The sequence below is a fragment of the Schistocerca serialis genome, chromosome 4 (assembly GCF_023864345.2).
Source record: "Schistocerca serialis cubense isolate TAMUIC-IGC-003099 chromosome 4, iqSchSeri2.2, whole genome shotgun sequence".
Taxonomy (NCBI): domain Eukaryota; kingdom Metazoa; phylum Arthropoda; class Insecta; order Orthoptera; family Acrididae; genus Schistocerca; species Schistocerca serialis.
Genome location: NC_064641.1, coordinates 222,737,717 through 222,762,391, shown reverse-complemented (window position 1 = coordinate 222,762,391; position 24,675 = coordinate 222,737,717). Strand labels below are relative to the sequence as shown.

The 24,675-nt window shown below is 38.5% G+C and overlaps 1 protein-coding gene across 1 annotated transcript in view; it reads right to left on the bottom strand.

Moving 5' to 3' along the window:
- Positions 1 to 1,072: 1,072 nt before the first annotated feature.
- Positions 1,073 to 24,675, bottom strand: part of LOC126473682 (oocyte zinc finger protein XlCOF6-like) — a 79,043-nt gene continuing 55,440 nt past the window's right edge. The window contains exons 8-10 of the mRNA XM_050100918.1: positions 23,194 to 23,338; positions 2,608 to 2,764; positions 1,073 to 1,695 (exon numbers count right to left, since the gene is read on the bottom strand). Coding sequence (XP_049956875.1) covers positions 1,290 to 1,695; positions 2,608 to 2,764; positions 23,194 to 23,338 — 708 coding nt within the window. The 3' untranslated portion in view covers positions 1,073 to 1,289. The remainder of the gene's footprint in view (positions 1,696 to 2,607; positions 2,765 to 23,193; positions 23,339 to 24,675) is intronic.

Genomic DNA, 24,675 nt, shown 5'->3' with positions numbered 1-24,675 from the left:
TAAGTGTCTTACGGGTCATGGGCCCCATTTACCACAATACCCCGTGAGGGGTCTGGGCAACTCAGAGTCGCCAGGGCAGTCACCAGGCCCCTACATTGGTGTCTCAGTGTTGCCACAGGTGTCCGCTAATTGAGTGCCATTTGACACAACGCCCCTTGAGTCGCAGGAGACACTAGTGGTGACGCTAGCTGCCCTTGGCTAATAGCGCCCATAATCAGCAAAAATTCTGTGCCTTCAGACATGCCACCCCATATAAATGAGTAAGTAAATGGACAATGAACATACATTTGTGCAAGATAGGTGTCTACGACAATGATGAAAAAGAACTTCACAATGTACCATGAGTTTTGTGATAGCTTTACCTATCACTCTTGTTTTAATGATAGATCTTATCTGCTCTGGTTTCTTTTCTTTTTTGATATTTTGGGATAAAATATGAGAATATGTCTGCATGGTAGATCTTTAATGTAGTAACAAAATACTGCTGGGGAACTACATAAGATTAATGAAAATAAAATAACGCTATCACAGAATAAGGATGTAGAACAAAAGTTACCTACACAACTTATGAATACATGTAAATTTCCTGAAGTTCGATTTCTTTCAGAAAAGCCTTCTGTGCAACTGCCAAGAATGAGTATTGGCAGTAGATGATGATACCAACAAAGTTTGGTATTATGTGACTTCTATATTGTTTCCAATATTATCATGCACAGGCAATAGTATTTTCAAAAATTATTTATTTTTTGGGCCGTATGTTACTGTGAATTTCTCTGGTTACTGAGACAGCTTTTTCAAAATATCATGACACTGTAAATGTTCACAGAGGATGAGGGATGTAATGTAAAGATACCAACAGAAACATTTACTCTCCACTCGGGGACTTGGTGTGATCGTCATCGTCATTCTTTGGTACACCAGGAAACATTATGAAAAATTTGGAAACTTGCACATTTGTGAGGGGATATAACCTTCACACATCAGTATTGAGTGTAATCAAGTACACTCAATGTAGTGACACATTATCACTTCATTAGGACGTAAAAAGAAAAGGAAAAAGATTATAAATTAATTTAGTGTCAGCTGAGTAATGAATATTTCATTTTATGACTCATTATTTGTTTAGCAGAGATGATATGGAATGCTACAGTCACAATCACTACATTATACAGACAACTCAAATGTTATCACTTATATGAGGAATTACAAACACTGTCAATGTTATACTAATCACAAGCCTTACAATTGGGAGCAGTGCACAATAAAACTAGATTTCTTATTATAAGTTATCAATAAGTGATACTGCTAACATCAAAAGTTGCTGGAACAAAGACCAGTCCAGGTTGAAGTCCAAAGGCCTCTGTAGGAGGTGGTTGCACAAACTGGGCAGTTGTTCCAAGAGTTGGTCCTCCAGTTGCTGTGGTCCCATCAGCTGCCATCAATGGGCCTAACTGTACAGCATCAGTTAATGTCAACATGCCTGCATGTCCTCCATCAAGCTGTACTAGCACAGGAGGTGTACTAGATGCTGATTGCTGCTGTGGTACAACAGTTTCAACAGAGAGTGGAACAGGTAATGGTGATGGCTCATCTGGATCATCAATGTCAGCAACTGGTGTCAGTTCTGAAGGAGCTTCAGTAGATGCTGAAGCTTCAATAGGGGGATTTGAAGACTCAACCTCTGGATGACATTTCCTGAAAAGTATCACAATTGTGGGAACACAACAAATTGCTCTAAATATTGTGTTAAATGCTACACATGCAGCTGTCCTTGTTACATAATGACATAATGAAAACTAAATTGACCATGTATCCCTCTCTCAAAATTTTAAATTGTTTCTGTAAATCAAAGATATAGTACCAACCATTGTACTGCAATAATTGAGATTAACTTTCATGGAAATAGGCTATCTTCCCCTGTAAACAGGAGGGGGGGGGGGGGGGGTGGGGGGGGGGGAGGAAATTCTGCAGCTCTAACAAATAGCTCTTTTGCCTTAAGTTTCTCTTCATAACTTTTCCTTTTCTCAGTATGCCTCATCCACTATCTTGTATTACTCAGCTCTGTTATGGCTTTCTACAGCCTCAAATCTTAATGTTTCATTGTTGATTATAATTTTGTCACACACTGAACTTTCTCTCATGGGGCCCAAACTAAAGACTTCCCGATCTAGTTATAAAAGAGCTTCTACACCTTTTGCTTTCTCATCACAAACTACTTTCCACGGACTTCTTGGTTCTGAATACTTTAGCTCTGATACAGATGTGCAGAGATACTTCTATTAATTGATCCTCATACAACAGTACTGGATTGTGTTCATAATTATACGCAAGGAAATAGGATGCACAAATTTCTTTGCATTACTTTGCTGCTCTTTTCTGAAGTTAACATACTTGTAGTTATTGTCAGATTGAAGGAGACAGTGAAAGAACCAACTGAAGCAAAACTGATAATCTATCTCAAACCCCTCTGTCCCAAACTCGAATTGCATGAACAAGCTTAAATGACACTTATCCTTTCCTTCTGTTGGTTTTTCATCAAACACTTCCTGAAGCTTGCATGCTGATTGCAAATAAAATTGTCGGTGGTAGAAGGATTTAGATACTTACTTCCGATGCAACTTAAGGTCCCAACTACTGGCATAGCACTTGGGACAAAGATCACAACTGTATCGTTTCTCTCCCAAATGCCGCCGAATGTGATCATCCAATTTTGATTTTCTTATGAATCCTTTGCCACATGTCTGGCACAGGTGAGGGCGTTCTCCTGAAAAGGAGTAAGTATTCATACAGAATTATGAAAAACTGTTTTTACTAAATACTGATTTTATGTATCACCCTGATTTCAAACTTATCTCCAAACAAGTACAGCAATGATGCGTGATTTACAAAGAAACTTACAGAATGAGGCATCACCTCACTTATGGAAAACTTACATAAACAAAAGTAACCGAGGAATGAACATTACCTACAGACTGGAACACAGAAGCTCAGTTTACTTATTTTACACCCCCCCCCCCCCCCCCACCAAATACATATATGCACATGTGCACATTGTTCCAGTACTTGTACCTGACAGGGGATGGGGCTGCATTATGTGAGGTAAGTGGCATACAGAAGCGGATATGGGTGAAAGGAAGGAGGACATAAGCAAAATTTATGTTTGAGGCACCTTTGATGATGAGATCAACAGAGTAGGGACATGATCCCTGATGAATAAGAATGGGGAAGGAATTCACCGATTTCTTTTTGACAAATATAAGAAAATCACATAAAACACATATGGAAGGTTAGACAGTGATCTGAAACTCTCTCTTCCTCCTGGATGGAAGTCCAATTGCGCCACCTCACTAGGTGGGAGGGATGGTGGACGAAGGAGGCTAATAGTGGTAAGGGAAAAGAGAGGAAGCACCAGGGTGGGAAGGTACAAGGGCACATTAGAGATTTTGCTCAGATGCTGGCAGAGGCATAGTTTGTTCAAAATGTCCTGAATGAGGTCTTCCTAGACATGGATGACCTGAAACTGGTAAAAGTTAGTCGACTTTTTGTCAAAAGTATTTTACATCTGCCTGCTGTCAACAATGGCAATCTAAAAATACAGTACCTGTTTAAAGAAATTACTGTCATGCAATGCCATGCAGTATGCACTTGCTTAGAGGCAGTGCTGTGTAAGGACAGTGCAAGTTGTTCTTTCCACACCTCTACTGTAACTATGGTTTTCAATGTGTTGGGCTGTAGTAGATGGAGCCTGATTCCTCAGCTGCTCACACCCCCATCCCCTCCCCCCATAAATTCGTTCAGGATGTCATGAACAAACTATAGCATTACATTGCACATGGCAAAATAGGAGGGATGGGGATGTGAGTACAGAATAAAACAGCTTCTGCAAACAAAAATTTAAACTCATAGATCTATGAGTCGATAGACAGTAGGAAGGGGGATAATTAAATAGGGGTGAGGAGTAAGAAACTGAAGGGTAGTGAATGGAGAGGAGAGGAAAGAACAAAGGCAGGGATGAATGAGAAACAGGGACTATGGCAGACTAAGAGGGATTGCAGGATAGAAGTAGTCATGTAGTTCGCAGGTGTGTGTGTGTGTGTGTGTGTGTTGTTGTTGTTTTTTCTTTTTTTTTTTTTTTTTTTTTTTGTGTGTGTGGGGGGGGGGGGGGGGGTGTTTGAGGACAGGGGTTGGGCGGTCTTAAGTATTCAAACCCACTTTATTCTTCTGCATCTGTATTTTTCCTGCCATTTAAGTGACATTTACATATCATACACAAGTCACTTCTCGAAACCAACACAATAAATTTTTAGGGTGGTTTGAAGTAGAGCCTATTAATGAATCAATTAAAAAATAACATTCAATATTGTTAAATGCCCATTACCTGGTCAGGTCTATCAGCCCTTCTCTTTGTTGATGTCACAAACCATGTTCATCATTTTCCATGCTGATGGAATGAATGTTTATTTTAGTAACCCACTGGAAGTTCAAATGGAAAATAAGTACATATCAGTATGTATAAGACTGCTCATACCTGGTGATGCGGTAGGAAGGCTGTAAATATTGCAGACTGATCTACCTGAACTTCCATAGCATGCAAATATAATGCCACCCAGTGGACTTACTCGCAGTTGCTGTTATTTGACTTTGTCTCTCCATGTGTACTACACTGCCACTTTGAACATCTAAGTGTTCAATTTTATTACTCACAGTAAATATCTTCACTTTCTTAAGAAGCCTACACTTTCTCATCCCTTAACTCAACCACCAAGTTTCATTTAAGTCTATTTTCAACTTGGTATTTCTTATCCAGGTTTTACTGCCATGCAGAAATGAGCATATGATAAATGTTCTATAAAATAATACATCAGAAATCATGATGCAGTAACAAATTTGGTTGAAATTTCTCCAGATGTTGCTGAGTTACCTGGACCCACTAGACATTTGTTGTACAGTGCTTCACCGATGAGCGTGTGATTTCTACCATCGCCAGGCTTAATGGAATTTTGCTTAACTTTATATTTACAATATGCATGCAAAGCAAATTAGTAGTGCTTGGACTTGTATCAGTTTCAGTGAGGAACTATTGCATAATAATTACGATCTGAAACTATGGCTTACGTTAGTTTCCATCACGATTGTGGACGATTATACAATTTTGATCTGTCATTACAGTGGTTTACTTGTGTTCAATATATATTGTTGTCCCTAAAATGAGGATTAGAATATTGAAGTCTTCAATTTTATTATTCACAGTAAATATCTTCACTTTCTTAAGCAGCCTACTCTTTTTCATCCCTTAACTAAAATAAATAAATGTAAATGTCATGTGATTTGGGCCTCCTGTCGGGTAGACCGCTCACCGGGTGCAAGTCTTTCGATTTGATGCCACTTCGGTGACTTGCACGTCGATGGGGACGAAATGATGATGATTAGGGCAACACAACACCCAGTCCCTGAGCAGAGAAAATCTCTGACCCAGCCGGGGAGTCGAACCTGGGCCCTTAGGATTGACATTCTGGCGCGCTGACCACTCAGCTACTGGGGGTGGACGTTCCCTTAACTCAATCACCAAGTTTCATTTAAGTCTGCTTTCAACTTGGTTTTTCTTATCCAGGTTTTACTGTTATGCAGAAATGAGGATATGATAAATGATTTATAAAATAATACACAATAGCTGTAGGTCACTTCTTTACTGAAGCGCTACTAATTTTGGTCAAACAACAGGTGATCCTAAGACATTACAAATGATGTTACTTACAGGCCATTTGTTCAAATGTGAGGATTTGTCTTGAATCGCCAAATTCCGTTTCAAAAATATAAAATGTAGGGAAGCAACGAAGTTACATGTGTGGGAATATGTTGGCAAGATGAAGTGTCAGGAACAGTCTGGCCTCACTTTTATAATATCTCAGTTCAAAAATTAACACACACAGCTTAATTCCTATGAGCTGACTACATCATAATTCAACATTGTTACTGCTGCAAGTAAATTATATCAACTATTCCCTGTAGTAATTACTACTTTTCAAAGTAGTAATTTAGGCAGGATATAGTACTATTTCCATGAACACCAAAGTATCTTATAATGTAAATAACAATTTATAACACGGTATAAATGTATGAATTATGTGATGTAACTTTATTTCTTGGTTGAAGGTTATTTGTAAAATTGATGACTGAAGTAGAGAGAGACATATTTTTGTAACCAACAGTGATTCGTATTCCCTGCCAAATCGCAGTGTCTATATGGAGTTGGAGGTACTGCTGCTGTTAAGTAAGACACAAGTCCCATGCACCTCCACCAGTTACCACTTGAAGCTTTCAGCTAAGGCCATTTGTGTAGTCTTGTTTTAGTTTTTATCATTCCATATTCAGTCTGGTCTGATCATGTCTACTTAACAGCGACCTTTCTGCGCTTTTAAAATTCTGTTTCTAGCAAGCCATTCACTAAATCAACTTAGTTGTTACTGACTACTGGGAAGCTATTCACTATTGAACTTAATTGTTACTGACCACTGGGAACTGTCAATTGTTCCACTGGTCACTGTTGCTGAATGAAACTGAACTTTTGCTATCTACCACTGAGCAGGGTAGTAAAAATATGTCACAAAAACAAAGGATAATTTTGGTTCCAGAACATATCTTTTTTAACTCTGTTTCTGGTTTATGTACACGAGTCAGGTGCTTCACTAATGCTACATAATGCACCATAGCTAACATGTGCTTCTATACCTTCAACATTGTTTATAAATTGTTATTTAGATTTAATGTTCTGGACTCAGCATGGAGTCTGAATTTTAGAGGTTACTGTTATAATTTCATTTTATGATGAGGTGACAGGTGATTGATGAGATGACTGTTACATCAAGAAGCATCAGTTTCCAAACAGCAGAAGAAAAACAAGTACATTTTTGCCCTAAGTGTGTTAGCAGCTGGCAAAATGGGGAAATACCAGATTCTGACAATGCCACATAGAGAAGTTTAGCAACATACCTTCAATCCATACCAACAATGAGGCAAGCACTATAGGCACATGTGATTTTAACTATTTTGAGGGACTGCAGATGTAGAGCCTACATGTGTGTCACCTTCAGAATGTGTAGGCACTAAGTACCTCTTGAGTGTCACACAGTGTGTATAATTTGTGCAGCGGTTTTTGCTTCATCAAAATGCTATTGATACTACATTCCCCACATATGTAACAGCCCATCTGGACTATGAGAAACCATATCTGGGACTATGAGAATCCATATACTATACATGCACTCCATAAATACACCCAGCACATTGATTGATGATGCTTCCTGTTAAGTATCCAAGGGCAATTAGGGTTCTAAACCTAGTCCGAATATCAACTGAGAGAACACGTCAGAGCTGCTGCAGCAAGCACATGAGATGGCGCTACTCTCTGAGAAGTGTTTACCAATACACTACAGCCTAGATACTATGAGTCGTGTCTCACTAGTCACTGAAGCCTTAGTTACGCGCCACCAAATAGTAGAGTTTTGATCTTGCCTGATTTACATTTGTGATTGGATTCTTCTCCCTGGATGGTTGTGTATACTTTAGATGACTTTTTTTAGTTGACCTCATAATCTCTGCTGTCGTCCATCTCCAGAATGGTCATTTTCGGTGCACTGATCTCTATGTCACCATCAGTGCAAGTTATCACAAACCGAGTTTCTATGCCTGCAGCTGATGATAAACTGTATTTCTACCTTAGCAAAGTAGGGCAGAAATTTTCTCATCATACAACTGTTCCCATGTGCATGGAGCCAAAATTTCTCAAGTTGTGGCAGCAGCAGTTGCACCTGCACCAGCAGCAGCAACTGCAACAAACAGGCAGTGGGAACTTCTACCACCAACACTGGCTTACCCCCCCCCCCCCCCCCCCTCCCCCCATGTCTGTATATGTGCCGATGGATGTGTGTGTGTGTGTGTGTGTGTGTGTGTGTGTGTGTGTGTGTGTGTGCGCGTGCGTGCGAGTGTATACCTGTCCCTTTTTCGCCCTAAGGTAAGTCTTTCCACTCCCGGGATGGGAATGACTCCTTACCCTCTCCGTTAAAACCCACACTCTTTCGTCTTTCCCTCTCCTTCCCTCTTTCCTGATGAAGCAACTGTGGGTTGCGAAAGCTTGAAATTTGTGTGTTTTTTATTGTCTCCTATCAACATACCAACACTTTCGTTTAGTAAGTTACAGTATCTTTGTTTTTAGATATATTTTTCCCACGTGGAATGTTTCCCTCTATTATATTCATATGTATTTATATATTGATATGTGTACTGGTTGCATGCATACCTAATATGTTCCAAAACAGAACATAAAAAAATGATTTTCTGATGTTCATATCTTGGGTTCTATTGGTAATAAAAAGGTAGGGTCAAGTGTTTTGGATAGTGCTTGGGCTAGGTATCATTTTTATACCCAAGAAAAGGATTGTCTTATTGTCACTATCCTACAGCACAGGGCCAAAGTATGAAAATTACTCACTTTCTCCTGCACAGGCAAATGGAGCAAATTTGTCGTTTCTTTTTGTCTTTTAAGTGGTCTTTGGTGGGATTGATGGGACTTACGGAGTCACATTAGTTCACAGGCAGTTCCTTCGAAAATCCAAAAAGAAGGGTTTTTTTACCATAGTTTTGCCATCACCTGCAGACCAAAACCCAGCCAAGAAATTCCAAGATGGCTACGCACACCAAATGGCTGAAAATTTTACAATGTATTCCTATGATTCCAATCTCAAATAATATTAAAAATTTTTGAAAATATTCTTTACATCATTATCTGTTTCTGAGACACAGAAGATTAAAGTTACCCTATTTGTACTTGCAAAATACACATGTAAAATGTGATATGTAGGAAAACAAAGTTTATAAAGTGACGTAGTATGGAGAAATATGCTGTAAAGTGTTTTCATTATCATCTAGGACCCCCATGTAGTGCTGAAGCACATGCATAATTTTTTTGCAGCAAAATCCAGTCTGAGGTGTACAATTAGTTTTGCATAATGTCAATTTCACGTAAGTAAACTATCTAAATTTTACCGATCAATACATTTCTTTTCATACGAGTTGCATGCCTTGCTGCAGCAGGGAAAAGAAGGGAACCAGCTGCAAACTGCTCCTATTGGACCAGAAAAAAATGTGAATATGTTCTTGTTTATTTAAAAGACTGACTGGAAAGTGGGGTATCAGCTACCTCATTCTACTTTCCTCAGTACATTTTAAAATTTTCGCCAAAATTTTGGCATGCAAACATATTCGCAGTTTTTATGCTGAGAGAGAAGAGGACAGTTGCAGTGGCAGTGAGACAGAAAAGAAATCAATACTGGAAGATAGTAGACAGTGGTTGTATTATATAAAGAGTAAATGAGAGAATGGCAGTGTGAGAGAAAGAGAGGCACACAATTGCAGTGGAACATAGCTGACGGTGACAAAACAGTACTACGAAGAGTGTGAAGGCAACAACACCACGGGGGTTGGAGAGGAAGGAGTAAAGAGAAAGAGAAAATGGAAGCGGGTGACAGCCAGTAATAATGAGAGACAGAGTATTTGACCATAAGGCAGTGAGAGACAGTGACAGTGAGAAGAGACAGCAGCAACAGGAAATAATGAATGAGATATTAGCAGTAAGAGAGAGCAAGATGGAGACAGTGATAGTGAGAGGAGGCTGTTGTAGGGGGACTGTGGCTGTGACATGGCAGACAATGACAGAGAGATATGAAGAGAGAATGAGAATGAGCTGGTCTGAGTAAGTCAGTGAGAAAGAGCAACTAGAAATGGATGGGTATGACTGATTTACAGTGATGGACTAGTGGGTGTCAGTGAGTAACAGTTAGGAGAGCTTGTGGGAGTTTGAGATGAGTTGCATGTTACAGCGCAAGTGTGTTCACATGCCAAACTTTTTGGGAAAATTTTTGGAGGTGCTGAGGAAGGTACAGTGAGGCAGCTTGTACACCACTTTTTAGTCAAGAATCTTTTAAATGAACACGAACATAACCACGTTTTTTTGTGCTCTCATAGGAGTATTTTTTGCTGGCGTATGTGTTCCACATCTCCTCCTAAACTACTGGACCAATTTCAACCAAACATGGTACACATATCACTTACTGTCTGGAAAGAACTGCTGTGGGGGCTAAGAACCACCTACCTATCTAAGGGGTGTGTGTGGGAGTGAAGAAGTAGTTTACCCCACAATGTGCAAATACCCGAACTTCATTCATCCAGTATTTGAAAATGAGAGTGCTTAGTGACTTGCAACAAACTTTACACGTAAGTTCAAACCATTACAAAACTTTTCCTCACTGACAAGCCCCACAAAATGATGAAATGAATAAATTTTATTCTTTATTACATTTATGCTGTTCAGGCTGTAAAATTGCCACATCAGGGACAACACATCAGGGACAACATTTTAATTTATTAGTTCTTTACTACTAACTGTACTTGCGACACATTTAGCAGACAGTATTTGTAAATACTACTGAATGTATCAGCAAAATTATATCATTGTATGACATAGTTCAGGATACATGACGTCATAAACACTGAGATGCGAGCAAAACTTCCACACATCCATGAAATTTAAATTTATTACTTTTTTTCTACTAACTCTATTCACAACACATTTCACTGATGGTATCCACATATGCCACTGAATGACCTACAGAATTACTGTATATTGTTGCATGACATGTAGTTCAGGAGATATGACATCATGAAAATTGAGCTGTGTGGAAATGAAACAGTCATGTGAAATTTGCTAGAGCTCCAGGTGAACTGTATGTACATATATGTCTGAAATATGTTAAATATATGTGGAAAATATTTGACATATGCATACATGGTCAAAGCAACTCATAAAAAGCTTCTCCTAAGCCCCTGTATCAATTTCAGCCCAACTTGGTGCACATACTACTTACTATCTGGAAAGAAATACAGTGGAGGTAAGAACCAGCAATGTCCTATTAGGGTAGGGCTGATAATGTGGAAAGAGAGGAAGGAGGAGATAGACAGACAGAAGGAGGACAGAGGAGGAGATGGGGAAAGAAAGAGAAGGAGATGGACAGAGAGAGGGAGGAGAAAGCGGTGGAGAGAGAGAGGGGGGCGGGGAGAGAAGAGATAGAACGAGAGAGGGAAGAGGAGACTGACAGAGAAAGGAAAGAGGAGGAGATGTACAGAGAGAGTGAGAGGGAGAGGGTGTGTGTGTGTGTGTGTGTGTGTGTGTGTGTGTGTGTGTGTGTGTGAGAGAGAGAGAGAGAGGAGAGAGAGAGAGAGAGAGAGAGAGAGAGAGAGAGAGAGAGAGAGGGAGGGGGGGGGGGAGGGGGAGAAAATGAACAGAGAAAGGGAAGAGGAGGAGATGGACAGAGAAAGGGGGAGCAGGAAGTGGATAGAGAGGGGGAGAGGAGAAGATAGACAGAGAGTGGGGGAAGGAGGAGATGGACTAATAGAAGACTGGAATAAATACACACCTGGGCAACACCGGGTACTCAACTAGTTTTTATGCATCATACTTTTCATTTACCTTCTGGACCTGTAGGGTAAGGTTTCCCTATTTAATACTGTCTTACAGATATTAGTATTTTTTCATTGATGATAACGATTTCTTTGGTTGTTTGTTTTGATACTGATACTACATTATTACTTCTGCAAAAGCAGATTGGCTGTCCATGATGATCAGGCATATATTTTTGAACTAGAAGTGACTCAGTAGTCTTCTTTCCTTCCTTCATACTTCTTTTAGCGACCACACTGAGTGCTTTCATGGAGTGTAAGTAAAACACAATAACTATGGAGTCTTAACAACCAATGTTTTCTATAAACATTACAGCAGCACAGCAACAGCTGGTTCTAGTACCATGGATCATCTCACTCAGTTTAACTACCACTAGCACAAATTTCGAATGAATAGTGCATTTCACAATACGTAAAAGAACTCTGTCATACCAAGTACCGTGTATCACTGCTTTACATTTCCCCTCTACTTTACTATTGTAGTAAGATTTTGCAAGTACGAGGGCTATTCAGAAAGTAGGGAACGTTTCCGTCTGACACTACTAGGCAGATGTCGATCACATATATTTTGGTATGTGCGTGCTCAGCAGCTCAGTCGGCATCCATCCGTGACAGCGGGAAAGTCTCTGCGCGTCTGGTTTTTTCAATATTTGAACTTGAAATGTGTGCTGTAATCGAAAATCCTGCCAGTTGTGAGGTGCGGTATGTGATACAGTTTTTGTTGGCAAAAAACCTAAAACCTATAGGAATTTATTGTGAACTGTGCAAAGTGTACGGAAACAATGTAATGAGTGAATGTTCCATTCGGAAATAGAGCATTCGGTTTAAAAATGGCCGAACCAACGTTCATTATGAAGAGAACAGTGGATGCTTGAGAATTGTGACTGATGATCTTGTCACTAAAGTTGATGAAATGATTCGTGAAAACTGTCGCTTCACAATAATGGAGCTTTCACTTTCTTTTCCACAAGTTTCACGGACTTTGTTGTTTGAAATTGTCACTCAAAAGCTAGGCTACCACAAATTTTGTGCACGATGGGTGCCCAGAATGCTTACAGAGCACCATAAAGAACAGTGAATGGGGACAACGTTGACATTTTTGGAGGCCTACCACAAACATGGTGATTCACTACTCAAATGGTTCAATGGCTCTGAGCACTATGGGACTTAACATCTGAGGTCATCAGTCCCCTAGAACTTAGAACTACTTAAACCTAACTAACCTAAGGACATCACACACATCCATGCCCGAGGCAGGATTCGAACCTGCGACCGTAGCGGTCGCGCGATTCCAGCCTGAAGCGCCTAGAACCGCTCGGCCACCACGGCCGGCTGATTCACTACTGGATCGAATTGTAACCAGTGACAAGACATGAGTGAAACATGTCAATTGTGAGACAAAATTACAGTCCACAGATTGGGGGCACACAAGGTCCCGCCAAAAACCAAGATAATGTTTGCAAACCTTGTCAGCAAGGAAGTTGATGGTGACAGTGTTTTGGGATAGGCAAGGTGTGCTTCTTATTGATTTTCTCGATCGTGGAGCAACCATGAATTCTGCCCGGTACTGTCAAACTTTGCACAGCATTAGAAGAGCAGTTCAAAACAAAACACCGAGGAAAGCTGATGTCCAAAATTTTGATTTTGCACGACAATGCCCAACTTCACATGGCAAGCCACAATAAAGAACTCCTTAATTCATCCAAATGGGAAATTTTCCTTCACCCACCCTACAGCCCCAATCTTGCACCAAGTGACTTCCACTTGTTTCCCAAGATGAAGAACTGGCTTGCAATGCAGCACTTTGATGACGACATGTAACTCCAGGCAAGCGTGACTCAATGGCTGAAGTCTCAGGTGGCAGAGTTTACAATGAAGATCTTTCAAAGCTTGTCCACCGCTGTGATAAGTGCCTCAATGTGTTTGGTGACTATGTGGAAAAGTAGTATATCAGTCGCTCTTTCAGACGTATATAATAAAATGTATTTCTTGTACTTAGTTTTTTTAAATGCCAAAACATTCCCCACTTTCTGAATAGCCCTCATAACATGTACGGCCTATAACAAAACAAATACATTTACATATGCTGGCACATGGAAGTAAAACTTTGTGACAAGTTATACCAAATTTTAAAATACAGTCTACACATACATACTGCATTTGACTGTTACTCTGAAACCAATAGTACATGTGACAATAATGCTAAGTTTGGGAAACATAGATATCTGCACAAGAGGAGTTACAGATACAATACTTGGAGATATGCAGGTACACTAATATGGCAACTTCTCAAGAATGTACATTCCATCATTCAAAGTGCTCTAGTACTAATTCCAAGAACATTATGTCTTCCTACTGGCTTTATACATGAAAAGAATGGTCACTAATCCCTTGTTTTGCACTGTTAACTGATTGCTTTGAAATGCAGAGGTGAGAGTGCACTGCTTTTTCCACCTCTGGTAGCACCAACTGCTCAGATGCTCTTTGGCATCAAGTCAAACTGAACTTGGATAACAGGTACAGGTACATCTATGCCAGAGATAATCAATCATCATGGCTGGTGAGTAATGGCACGCTAGTCTCACAGCAACCCATGGCCACATGTTTTCAAAGGGTGAGAAGTGGAGAAAGTGTTGGCCAGGGCAAAGGTCTAACACTAGTATTTTTTAAGACTAGTGCAGGACTCAGCAATGTTACCTATGATTTAACAATGGAAAATCCAGGATGGAATGTAACAGTATTATGAAAATCATAGTTGCTACTTGCCATAAAGTGGAGATGCTGAATATCTCTGCAATATGGTGAGTAGCAACTACCCTTTTAATAATATTGTCACCCGCGATTTAGATTCTCTGGGGAGAGATATTTCTAAAGAAGATCATGTAGTGGTCGTTGGGGTCCTGGAAACAGTTTGAACTGTAACCTCAACCAAGCACTTGAGGCTGATAGCAGGAATGTCAGTGAGAACGCGCTGCACACAAACACGAAGAATGTGTCACTCAGACACTGATTTGATGAGCTCTGCATGAAGCATTTGGTTAAACATGGAAGTGAAGAACTCCAGGAGTTGCTCAACAAATTGAGGCTACGATGCATGTGTATTAGTGATGTGTTGCCTCTGACACGGTTGTACCCCACAATGCATGTTATATATCTGAATGTTTCCAGTAGGAGGCTATTTGCACATCTCATTTTGGGAACCAGTCAGTGTAACAAGAAAACTACATCCAATACTAGCGATTTCCAATATTTTCTCCAGATATTTTTAGGACAAACTGTTCTGAAAGACAGAGCTGCCAAATAACATAGCTGCAAAGAACAGTGAAGACACAAAAATCAGCAGATTGGACTGTACAATGATTGACAATCATAATAGATTTGGACTTTTCCATCAAACCATAAGAAGCTTTTTCAACACGAAAGATTAGCTTCTCATATCAATACAGGGCACTGAAAATCTAAAGACATTCCTACAAATGTACTTCGCACAACGGAATATCACCTGGAAGCCACGGAAATTGAGCGTGAGCATCTAGATGGAAGATTGCTATCACAATATTGAAGGTGTAATGTGAGGAAGGCTTAGCGGCTATATACACAAAAAGTAGAACGAAGTACCACACCACAGACCTCAGTGAATACTGCATTAAGCAGCTAATTGAGAGTTATACTTAGTAATAGACTTTGAAACATAGAAATATCTGGGAAATGATTGTATGTGGAGATTTCAATATGAATTTCATCAGAGATTTCAATATGGATTTCATCAGAGATTTCAATATGGATTACATCAGAGATTTCAATATGGATTTCATAAGAGATTTCAATATGGATTACAGCAGAGATTTCAATATGGATTTCATCATGGTTTGTTTCGATTGAGGGCACCTAGTGTTACTGATGTCCGGGTTTGTTTTGAACCCCAAAGTAACATTTGCAACAAGAACAGAGGGACGCAGTCCAACAGACATTTCTAAAATCCATCTGTCTTTAAGGAAATAAATGTGAGCCCAATAGCAGCTAGTTCATCTGATCTGACAGTCAAATGGCATCAATAAAGCTTCGCTATCATTCAGTCTTAACAACAAAAGGAAAATGAAAGGTTCACAAATCTGTAAATCTGTCACACTATTTGGAGAGAATTTACAGGGTGAAAAATGGGAACGAATGTACAAAGGCCACCAGCAGATGATAAATTTAATTCTTTCCTAAAAATATTGGCACAACATTATGACTGCAGTTTTTTTTTATTTTTTATTTTTTTTAAAAGTGATGACTAACATCTGGAGGTATTAAAAGAGAGCTTTATTTAATGCAAAGGACTAGCTCTAATCAAGATTTAAAAATGCTTTATCAGGTTACCTTCCATTAGGAATGAGAGTGCACTCAGTAATATGATATACAAATGATAGAGCACAACAATCAGTCGTCCTTATTTGCAGGTTTTATTCAGCAAATCTAGATTTCAGATAGTGCCTATTTCATAGTATCAATGCATGTCAGTCGCCTGTTGTTCGGGCATCTATCACAGTTGTTTCGAGACTTGTGACTTCAAGAGTCTTGACAGAACTGCGATAGATGCCCAAACAACAGGCAACTGACATCCATTGTACTATGAAATAGTGCACTGATAATGGCTAGCACTGGACGAAATCTACATTTGCTGAATAAAACCTGCAAAAATGGATGCTGACTGCTATGCTCTATCACTTGTAAATTTATTTCGAAAAAAGACATATACTGACTGCATTATTAATTGTAACTCAGCCCACCCTAAACAGCATAAAGCAGCATTTTCTGGTTTGCTTTTAATCGTGTATGTAGTGTCCCGCTTTCTGATGAAGACCCATAAAACCGAACTGGAAATTATTTACTTCATAGCTAAAATCAATGATTATCCTTTGCCTTATATTCAAAAAATTATGAGAAAATTGCCAATAAATATAGAGATATGGGGGTGAACGAACCGAGTGTAGCGAATAACAAAAATAAGACAATGAAATATATTTCCTTACCATGCTATAGGACAGTTAGCCTGAAAATTGTGGCCGTTTTTAGGAAACTCAAGGTACAGAAATCTTTTTCTACTAAGAATAATTTGGGACATATTTTAAATCAAGGGGTAAATAAAGTCAATCATTTACACCATTCGGGGGTTTATAAAATATTTTGCCCCAGCTGTAAAGCGTGTTATATGGATCAAATGGGATGGAAAATTGAAATAAGGTTTGCCGAACATGTTGCTGACGATAGAAGAGACGCGGCTGAAAGATCGAATTTTGCTGCTCATACTATTAATAGTTGACATGAGCTTCCTGTGATTGGAACACATGCGAGATTGTTGCATAAAGCCAAAAAGGAAGCTTTTCTTGAACTACCTGAGGATATGGCCATCACAGATCGCCTGATGTTTGCCTTCTCAACGAGCAGGGGACAGTGAGGGGTGTTCATTTCTGGGAGCTGTTCTCCAAACATTTGCTTGACCGGGGGGGTGGCGGGTGGGGACTCTGCGGGTTTGCAATATGAATAATGTCTATAACATCCTCCTACCATTTAACTTTGACATTTACTCCGTACATCCTGGGTTCCTTTTCGCTGTTTCTTCATAGATAGTAGCGTTTCTCCGCTTATCGAGCGTATGTAATCGGCATGATTTTACCCATTCTACCAGCAATGAAAAATAATAGCTTTTCATCCATTTAGCTAGGTAAAAAAGGCACACCATACTTGATAGTTCAATTCCCTCGCAGTGCCATCTACCGTTCTGGAAATGATATGTGCTCATCAATAACTATGCTTTTTCCCTATAGATGGCCTCAGTGGTTCGATCTAGTTCAATGAAGGAGTAGATTAACAGATTATGTCGTCACTGTTTTTCCATTTTCTAATGACTGACGTGTTGTTAACAGTATCACCTTACTTGATATGCGGCAGCCTTTATATTTTTCGGACAAATTTACGTAGCTAACTGTTGAATCAACGAATTCTTTAGTTTGCTTATTGAGCAGATGATCTGTGATCACAATTTTGTTCATATTTGTTCACATTAGAACGATATAACACAGTAGATTGCGTTGTTGTCTTCTTCATGCTTATTTATGTCACCTTACATTGAGTGACGTCTATTCTACAATTTTAACTTTTGGTTTTATAAATGGTTTTGTATCTCTTTATATATATGTATTAACCTTTTTTAAAAAAATATGTATTTTTTGAAATCTGATGCAACTGCCAATTTTCACACCTAAACTGAGCCTTTCTCATTCAAAATGAGTGGTTGTTATGTGCTAAATGGTTTTCGGAGTTCAGAGCTGGTTTTACATATTTTGAACATGCTGCTCTTGTTGTTTTGTGACTGACTTTTGAGCACCTATTTTATCACTGGTGGTTGGCAGTGATGTGACAATCCTTGTATCGGTTACCACCATACTCATGAGAAATATAAGGGCATATGGTACATTTGTTCATGAGGCTATAGTTTGCACAATAGATCTAAAGTTGTTATCCACATATATGGTTCTTTATATGTGCAGCACTTTGTTAATCGCATTATTTAAGTAATACTATTGTTTATGTTGTACTTTAATTTTTACCTGAACTCCGTCAACTTTGGATTTGTGCATTCAGTAGCATAGCGTCATCTATTGGAAGTAACATAAATGTGCTTTCTGATGTGCTTGTAGCTCATATGTAGAATGGCAGATGGCCATTGATACCACTATCCTGTTTCGTCATTATGACAAATAAGTTATTTGTGTGAATGGAATGATATTTCTAGCGAGTTTATCTCTTCTTACAATTTTGAAGATAGTAGTTTTGACGTATATATTTAATTTGTTACTATCATCTGACAGCGCTCAGACATTTTCACTTGTTGTAATTATTTAAACTGGTATTATCAATTACCATCACTGTATAATTTTTTTGTAATGTGATATATTCCTTATTGCTTGTATTTTACATTACTTTTGTATTTTACACAGAGGGCACTTATTGCAACGTGGTGCCATCTCATGTTGTCTTGTTGTAGTGTTGACCGATGATGTGTCACTTTATGATAGAAGTCTGCCAAGGACAGTACTTCTACTTATGGCATGTATCTGTCAGAAAAATGGTATGTTATGACTTTGAATTTTAATTTCAGACATCTGTATATGTTGCAATTGATGTAACTATGTTTCATTGTCAATTTTTTCATTTTTTAAAGCAGTTGTTGTTTATGCCCTGCCTCTTGTATTTGTTTTAGCACCGATGATGACTGATATCAGTTGAAATCGATTTGCAACAAGATAAATAATGTTTCCGTGACTGGTTGCTACATTCTTTATAATTTTATATTCCACAGTCACTGCACAGAAAGGGAACCTTACGGAGCCCAACATTCAACACTAAAGTGTGTTATTAAAAAGACAAAAACCAATGCAAAATTCAAAGAACAATGTAAGGATCTTCTGGAGCATTCTACACATGAAACAAATAGTCTCAACAACACAAACTATACTGAACTCCCAGACAGCAGCATCACGATGATGATATGAAACTCAAATATTCAATGAATTCTTCCTGACTGCAGCTGAAAGCAAGGAGACAAAAAATTGTCCATCAGTAGCATATCCAATAAAGTTACATAGGAAATACATACTCCACTACAGACATCACTTTCGCCAACTAATGTGTTATAGAAATTACGGAGGTCATTAGATGACTAAAAAGTAGTAATTCTTCTGGTATGATGATATCTCAGCCAAAGTACTAAAATCTTGTGCTGTCTTGGTAGTGCCACCCTTGAGTTATCTTCGTAATCCATCAATGAGTCAAGGTGTATTTCCTGTACGACTGAAGTACACAGAAGTAACAACATGCTCAAGTGGAGACAAGCAATTGACTTCTAATTATGGACTGATCCCCCACCTCCCATGTTACCAAAATATAATAAACGATATTTCTGAGAATAAGCTTTTAACAACAATTTCCATAAGGCTTCTTTACTGAGAGGGCAATATGTGAACTAAATTTCAGTACAACTAAGCAATAAAAATTGTACACGCTGTCTGTGTTTTTAGCCTCTTTTTCCACAATAATGGTTATGCAAGTTATGTAGGTTAAATAACGTTTTTTGTGGCTCTGATAAAGTTTAATTATGACCATTTATTATTGTCACAAAAGATGGTATTTAAACTACATACGTCGAATAAAAATGGCCCTGCTGGCACTATCTGCGGCCTTGCCAAGGCTTTTGAATAGGTAGTTATTTAATTTTGTTAAGGATAGAATCATATCTTACCAACAGAAAACAGTGTCTTATGAGCAATTGATATGACTGGAACAATATTAAATTCAAAGTGATTAAATATTAAATATAGTGCGTTGGGAGTTTCAGTGCTTGGCCCACTGCTCTTCTTGGTTTACATACATGATTTACCAAGGACACTGGAATACTCTCCAAAAACTGCAATGTTTGCTGATGACAAAAGTATGCTGATAAAGGGTCCAAACATAAATACAACAGACAGGCAGACAGGGTAATAATGGAACAGGCAGCCAATAGCTTAACTTTTAATCTTAGAAAATCTCATATTATGGAATTCCAAACAAATAATAATGAGACATTTCTTCATAAGAAAGTCCACTCCAAGTACAAAACTTACGCGAAAGTGCTGGACAATTAATATGTTTTTCTCAAATTCCCTCTCTCTATTCTTAAATCTTATTAAAGCCTGCCCATTCATCAGTTTACTCTTGTTCCCTATGACAGTAACAAAGTGGATTCCACTGACTGGTAAGGTTGGAGTGTTTTAATTCTTCTTTAACAGATCATATAGTATGGCAAGAGAGCATCCTCACTGCCATTGTCTCCTAAGATATTTACCTTTATTCTGTGTACCCTCAGTCTCTACAAAAAGTGCTAACCCTTCACAATGTATGACATTGTTTTCGTGTACCAGATCTTGCCCTTGTCCCTCTGGGCTTCAAATTTTATTGTTTCCAGTGTTTGTTCCCAACCAGGCCCCATTAGTTCTTTTAGTTTTCAGATTATTGATGTGCTGGCATGCATTCTCCACGATTATTCTTTTCTAACGACTGGTTTGGTGACCACCTCCTATTGTTCACAAATTCAGGACAGTTCTATGTGCAATATCCTCCCTGTGTGAATAGATCTCCTGAATTTCTCGTGTCTTCATAGTTCCTGAGATTACCGTAAACATTGCACTTTGGGTGGTCATCACAATTATGATGCATATACTCCCCATAATAATCTTTCTTCCCATGTGCATTGTGGTTATGGAAATTATCACAGCTGCGTTATCTCTGTTCATGTTTGTGCCCTTCATTCCTCCAGCTCTTCTCTGTCATGGCTTCTATATTATCTAGTAGTAAACATAATTCCTGTATATCACACTGTGTGTGTGTGTGTGTGCACATTCGTGGGGGGGGGGGGGAGGAGGGGGGGGGGGGGGGACAGCTCAAGAGGGACAATTTTGTTTACTTCACAACCAATAATTCTTCAGAAACATATCCTCCAATTATTCATAGCTCTTGAATTTTTGATTGCTTGCTATGCCGCAAGTGTGTGTTCCTCCTTGCATAACACCAACACAAAAATCATTTTCTTACATTTGTCTCAATTTACAGCAAACGCATCTTTAAACAACTGTTTTAGAAGGGCAGCTGGGTGTATATTGTCAACTGGCTAGAATGACTGAAATGTATGCATATTTAAATAATTATCTCTCAAGATGTGATAATAACAACAATAACTTATTTCTGTTTAACTTCAAACATTTTAGCAATTTCTTCACACAGTTTCCTTTTGTCTCTTTCAAAATTGGTAGTTAACAGGTCCAACCAGGTTGTTGCTGTAACTCACTACATTGGCTTTGCACTCCGCGGACGTTTTAACTGATGATTCTTTTTTACCTGGGAGACACCTTTTGCTTCTGCAATTTATCTGTCTTGTTTTTTATCCTGCATGAACAAAATTGTCACCATTTCTTCCCACCAATCTTCGTTTCTAGGAATACCCTTGTAGTCCTTGTACCTTGTCCTTAAATCTTTTTGTGCTTGCTGCTAAATTCTTCTTTAAGTTCTTTGTTAATATTCTTATGAACATCCATGAGTGAAACCTTGATATTTTTCTCATTTGACCTGAATCTCTTCCTTCATGATGATTCATTCCGTCTCTATGTCTATCTCTATTGTTCACAGAGATATTGTTAATTGAAAAGTCCTAATCACTTTTCTTCCCCTGATCAACATTCTCTTACTTTGTGCACAAGGCACAACTATGCAAAAATATTGATACCCTTACCATTCACAGATTTTGCAGTCAGTCATATCTGAGCCTAATTTCATCTCTTTAAATAAGGCTTTTGGAACTCAAAGACATATCCAGTCATCCTCCCATTCTGTCTGTGTTGCTATAACCAGAGAGAAAGATGGCCTGCTGAGTTTCAATATAACCACAACAATCTGATTGATGATAGTCCACCTGCAATCTGCTTCCTGACTTCAGCACAAAGATGCAGCCAACGTGTTACAAACAACAGGATCTTAGGATCAGTGCATGTATCACCAAGTTGTAATACCCCCTTCTCCTTCCTGATATACTGAACATATTCAGAAGATGTCACAGCAAGGATCAATGCATGTATCGTCACACTGTGACACCCCACCCCCTTCTACTTTTCCTTCCTAATACACTGACCATATTCAGAAGGTGCAACAGCAAAATTATTTGTAGTATTTACCACTTGAATTGCGAGGAATCATTAGTTGATTAACAACAGAAGCACTGAGATATAACTAAACTTGTGATTTTTATTAATACTTTCTCACACAGCTGCTTATCGCATGTCACTAAACAACTGCTTAAGAGCAAATCAACTTTCCTACGAATATTTCGAAGGAGCAAGATAATAAGAGGTGAAGTTCACACATGAGAGCTCAAATAAAAGTGAATCTGGCATGCAGTGCCAGTTGCCATCAGTACACTCCTACATTGTTAACACAGAAAATTACTTCCGACATTATTGACACACATAAATATGCCCTCCTATGGTGTAATATGATTACAAAGGTTACATTCCATATCTTACTTATACTGTGCCATGCAGGGAAGGGATGGAACATGTTCTTTTATTTTTCATATTTTATACAATACAATCATGTGAGCATTTCACAACGGTATAATCAGTTTGACCAGCTATAATCTTCATGACTGGTCTCTGGCCAGAGATTCAAACAAGGTTCTATTTTAATTCTGGATTATTTTACCCAGGAAGACAACATTAATCATCAAACCATATAAAACAGATGCATGTCATTAGCAAATGTAAAAGTGGTAGGAAACAAACTTCCTATTGTTACTTTTCCTTGAAAGCGAATTCAAGAGCTAAGCCGGGCATCAGAAAAACTTAAAAAAAAAAAAAAAAAAAATGTTAGAAACATCCCAACACATCACTCTGCAGTTAACAATCATGGCTAGTTGTTATAATGTAGTAGAACTCATGGACATAAATACAGTACACCTAAATTAATGCCTTTATCAATATCTACTTGCTCTCAGGATTGTGACTAGTGACACTATTAAAAATGTAAGCATGGATATCAATAAAACTCTTGTTTACTGTAGATACCATGTAACACACATTATTATGTTCAATGTATGGCTGAAGAAATTACCTGTATGTATTCTGATGTGGAACTTCAGTTTTTCTTTCTGTCGGAATTTGCGACTGCAGAAGGTACATGAAAATCTCTTGAGTTCTGTATGTGTGTCCAAGTGAGCACTTAAACTGCTGTGGGTTGAGAATTTTTTGCCACACACCTATACAGATAATACAAACAGGCGTTATAAAAATTTGTGCACTTAACTAATTCAATGAATTTATTTGAAGAATAAATAAAGAGACTCTAAATGTAGCAACAAATAGCGATGAGCATTTGAGTTTCACTGTATATAGCTTTCTAGTAGCTGTGTAGCATATACACTAGGGGTGAATCTTATTTTTCAAACTTGCTGCCTGTGCACAACAAAATAAGTTGTGTATAATATGGGCTCAATAGGAAAAGGGAAAGGCATGCCCTTAAGCTGCTACATTAGGGAAAAAAAGGCATAAAATCCTTTTTTTTATATCTTAAAAATGTTGTTCAATAGTAGGCGACTTGCCAATAACTTATTCACTCTCAACGTAATATTGATATTTCTGTATCAATGTTAATACTACAGTCGACAAAGCTACTATGTACGATGTTTGCAAGGAAAATGTGACGAGAAACATCATCATCTCTTTCTTCCAAAAATTGCTATTGTTGATGATGTCTCCTTTTATGCTCTGAAAACATATGGTGATACACAGATACAACCTGAACTACATGCTGCTTCTGTTTTCATTTTTGTAAATTATTTATTGTACACCACCATCAGATCGATGCCTATCTCAGCCAGATTAACAACAATTTTCACATTACAGTAACAGCTAGCATTGGCAAAATCTTCATTTTCATGCCACTAAGAAGGATCTGTCTTAAGAAGTTTATCCCCCAGAACCAAACTGTTGAAAAATATCCTCACTTTATTAGAAACATGCAGTTTAATCTCATTACTGATATTGTGTGGGATCTGACTGACTGCTACTTGAACCCCTATAATAATTTTGTCTGCTAGTTCTGGTCCACTATTCAATGCATTGATTATTGATGCAGAAAGCTAATTAGGAACACAGATGGCCTAAAGCACAGAAACGGAGACACATATTATAAATGAATTTTAAGTTTTTCCAGTGCTGCATGACATCATCACTACTGATGACCCAATATTTATAAATTTCTGAAAGAATACTAACATACAAATTGAGTGGTTGGTTTAGAGAGTAAAGGGACTGAACTACAGGGTCACCAATCCCTTTTTCCTCAAGCAAGCGGGTCTCAGGTTAAAACCATGCCCAAAAGGAGACAGGAAAAGTAAAAAGGCGTAAAACTAATTGGGAACCACACCGCAAGACAAAACAAAAGAAGCAAAACAAAAGAGGAAATTGTGCACTAACAAGAAAAAAAGCGGTGGAAGGTATTAAAATAATGTAGCAGATGGCCTGGGCTGGGGTGATTGCAAGAAGAAAAACGGACGAGCCAGCCACTCTACAACATGCTAAAATCTCCAGCCGA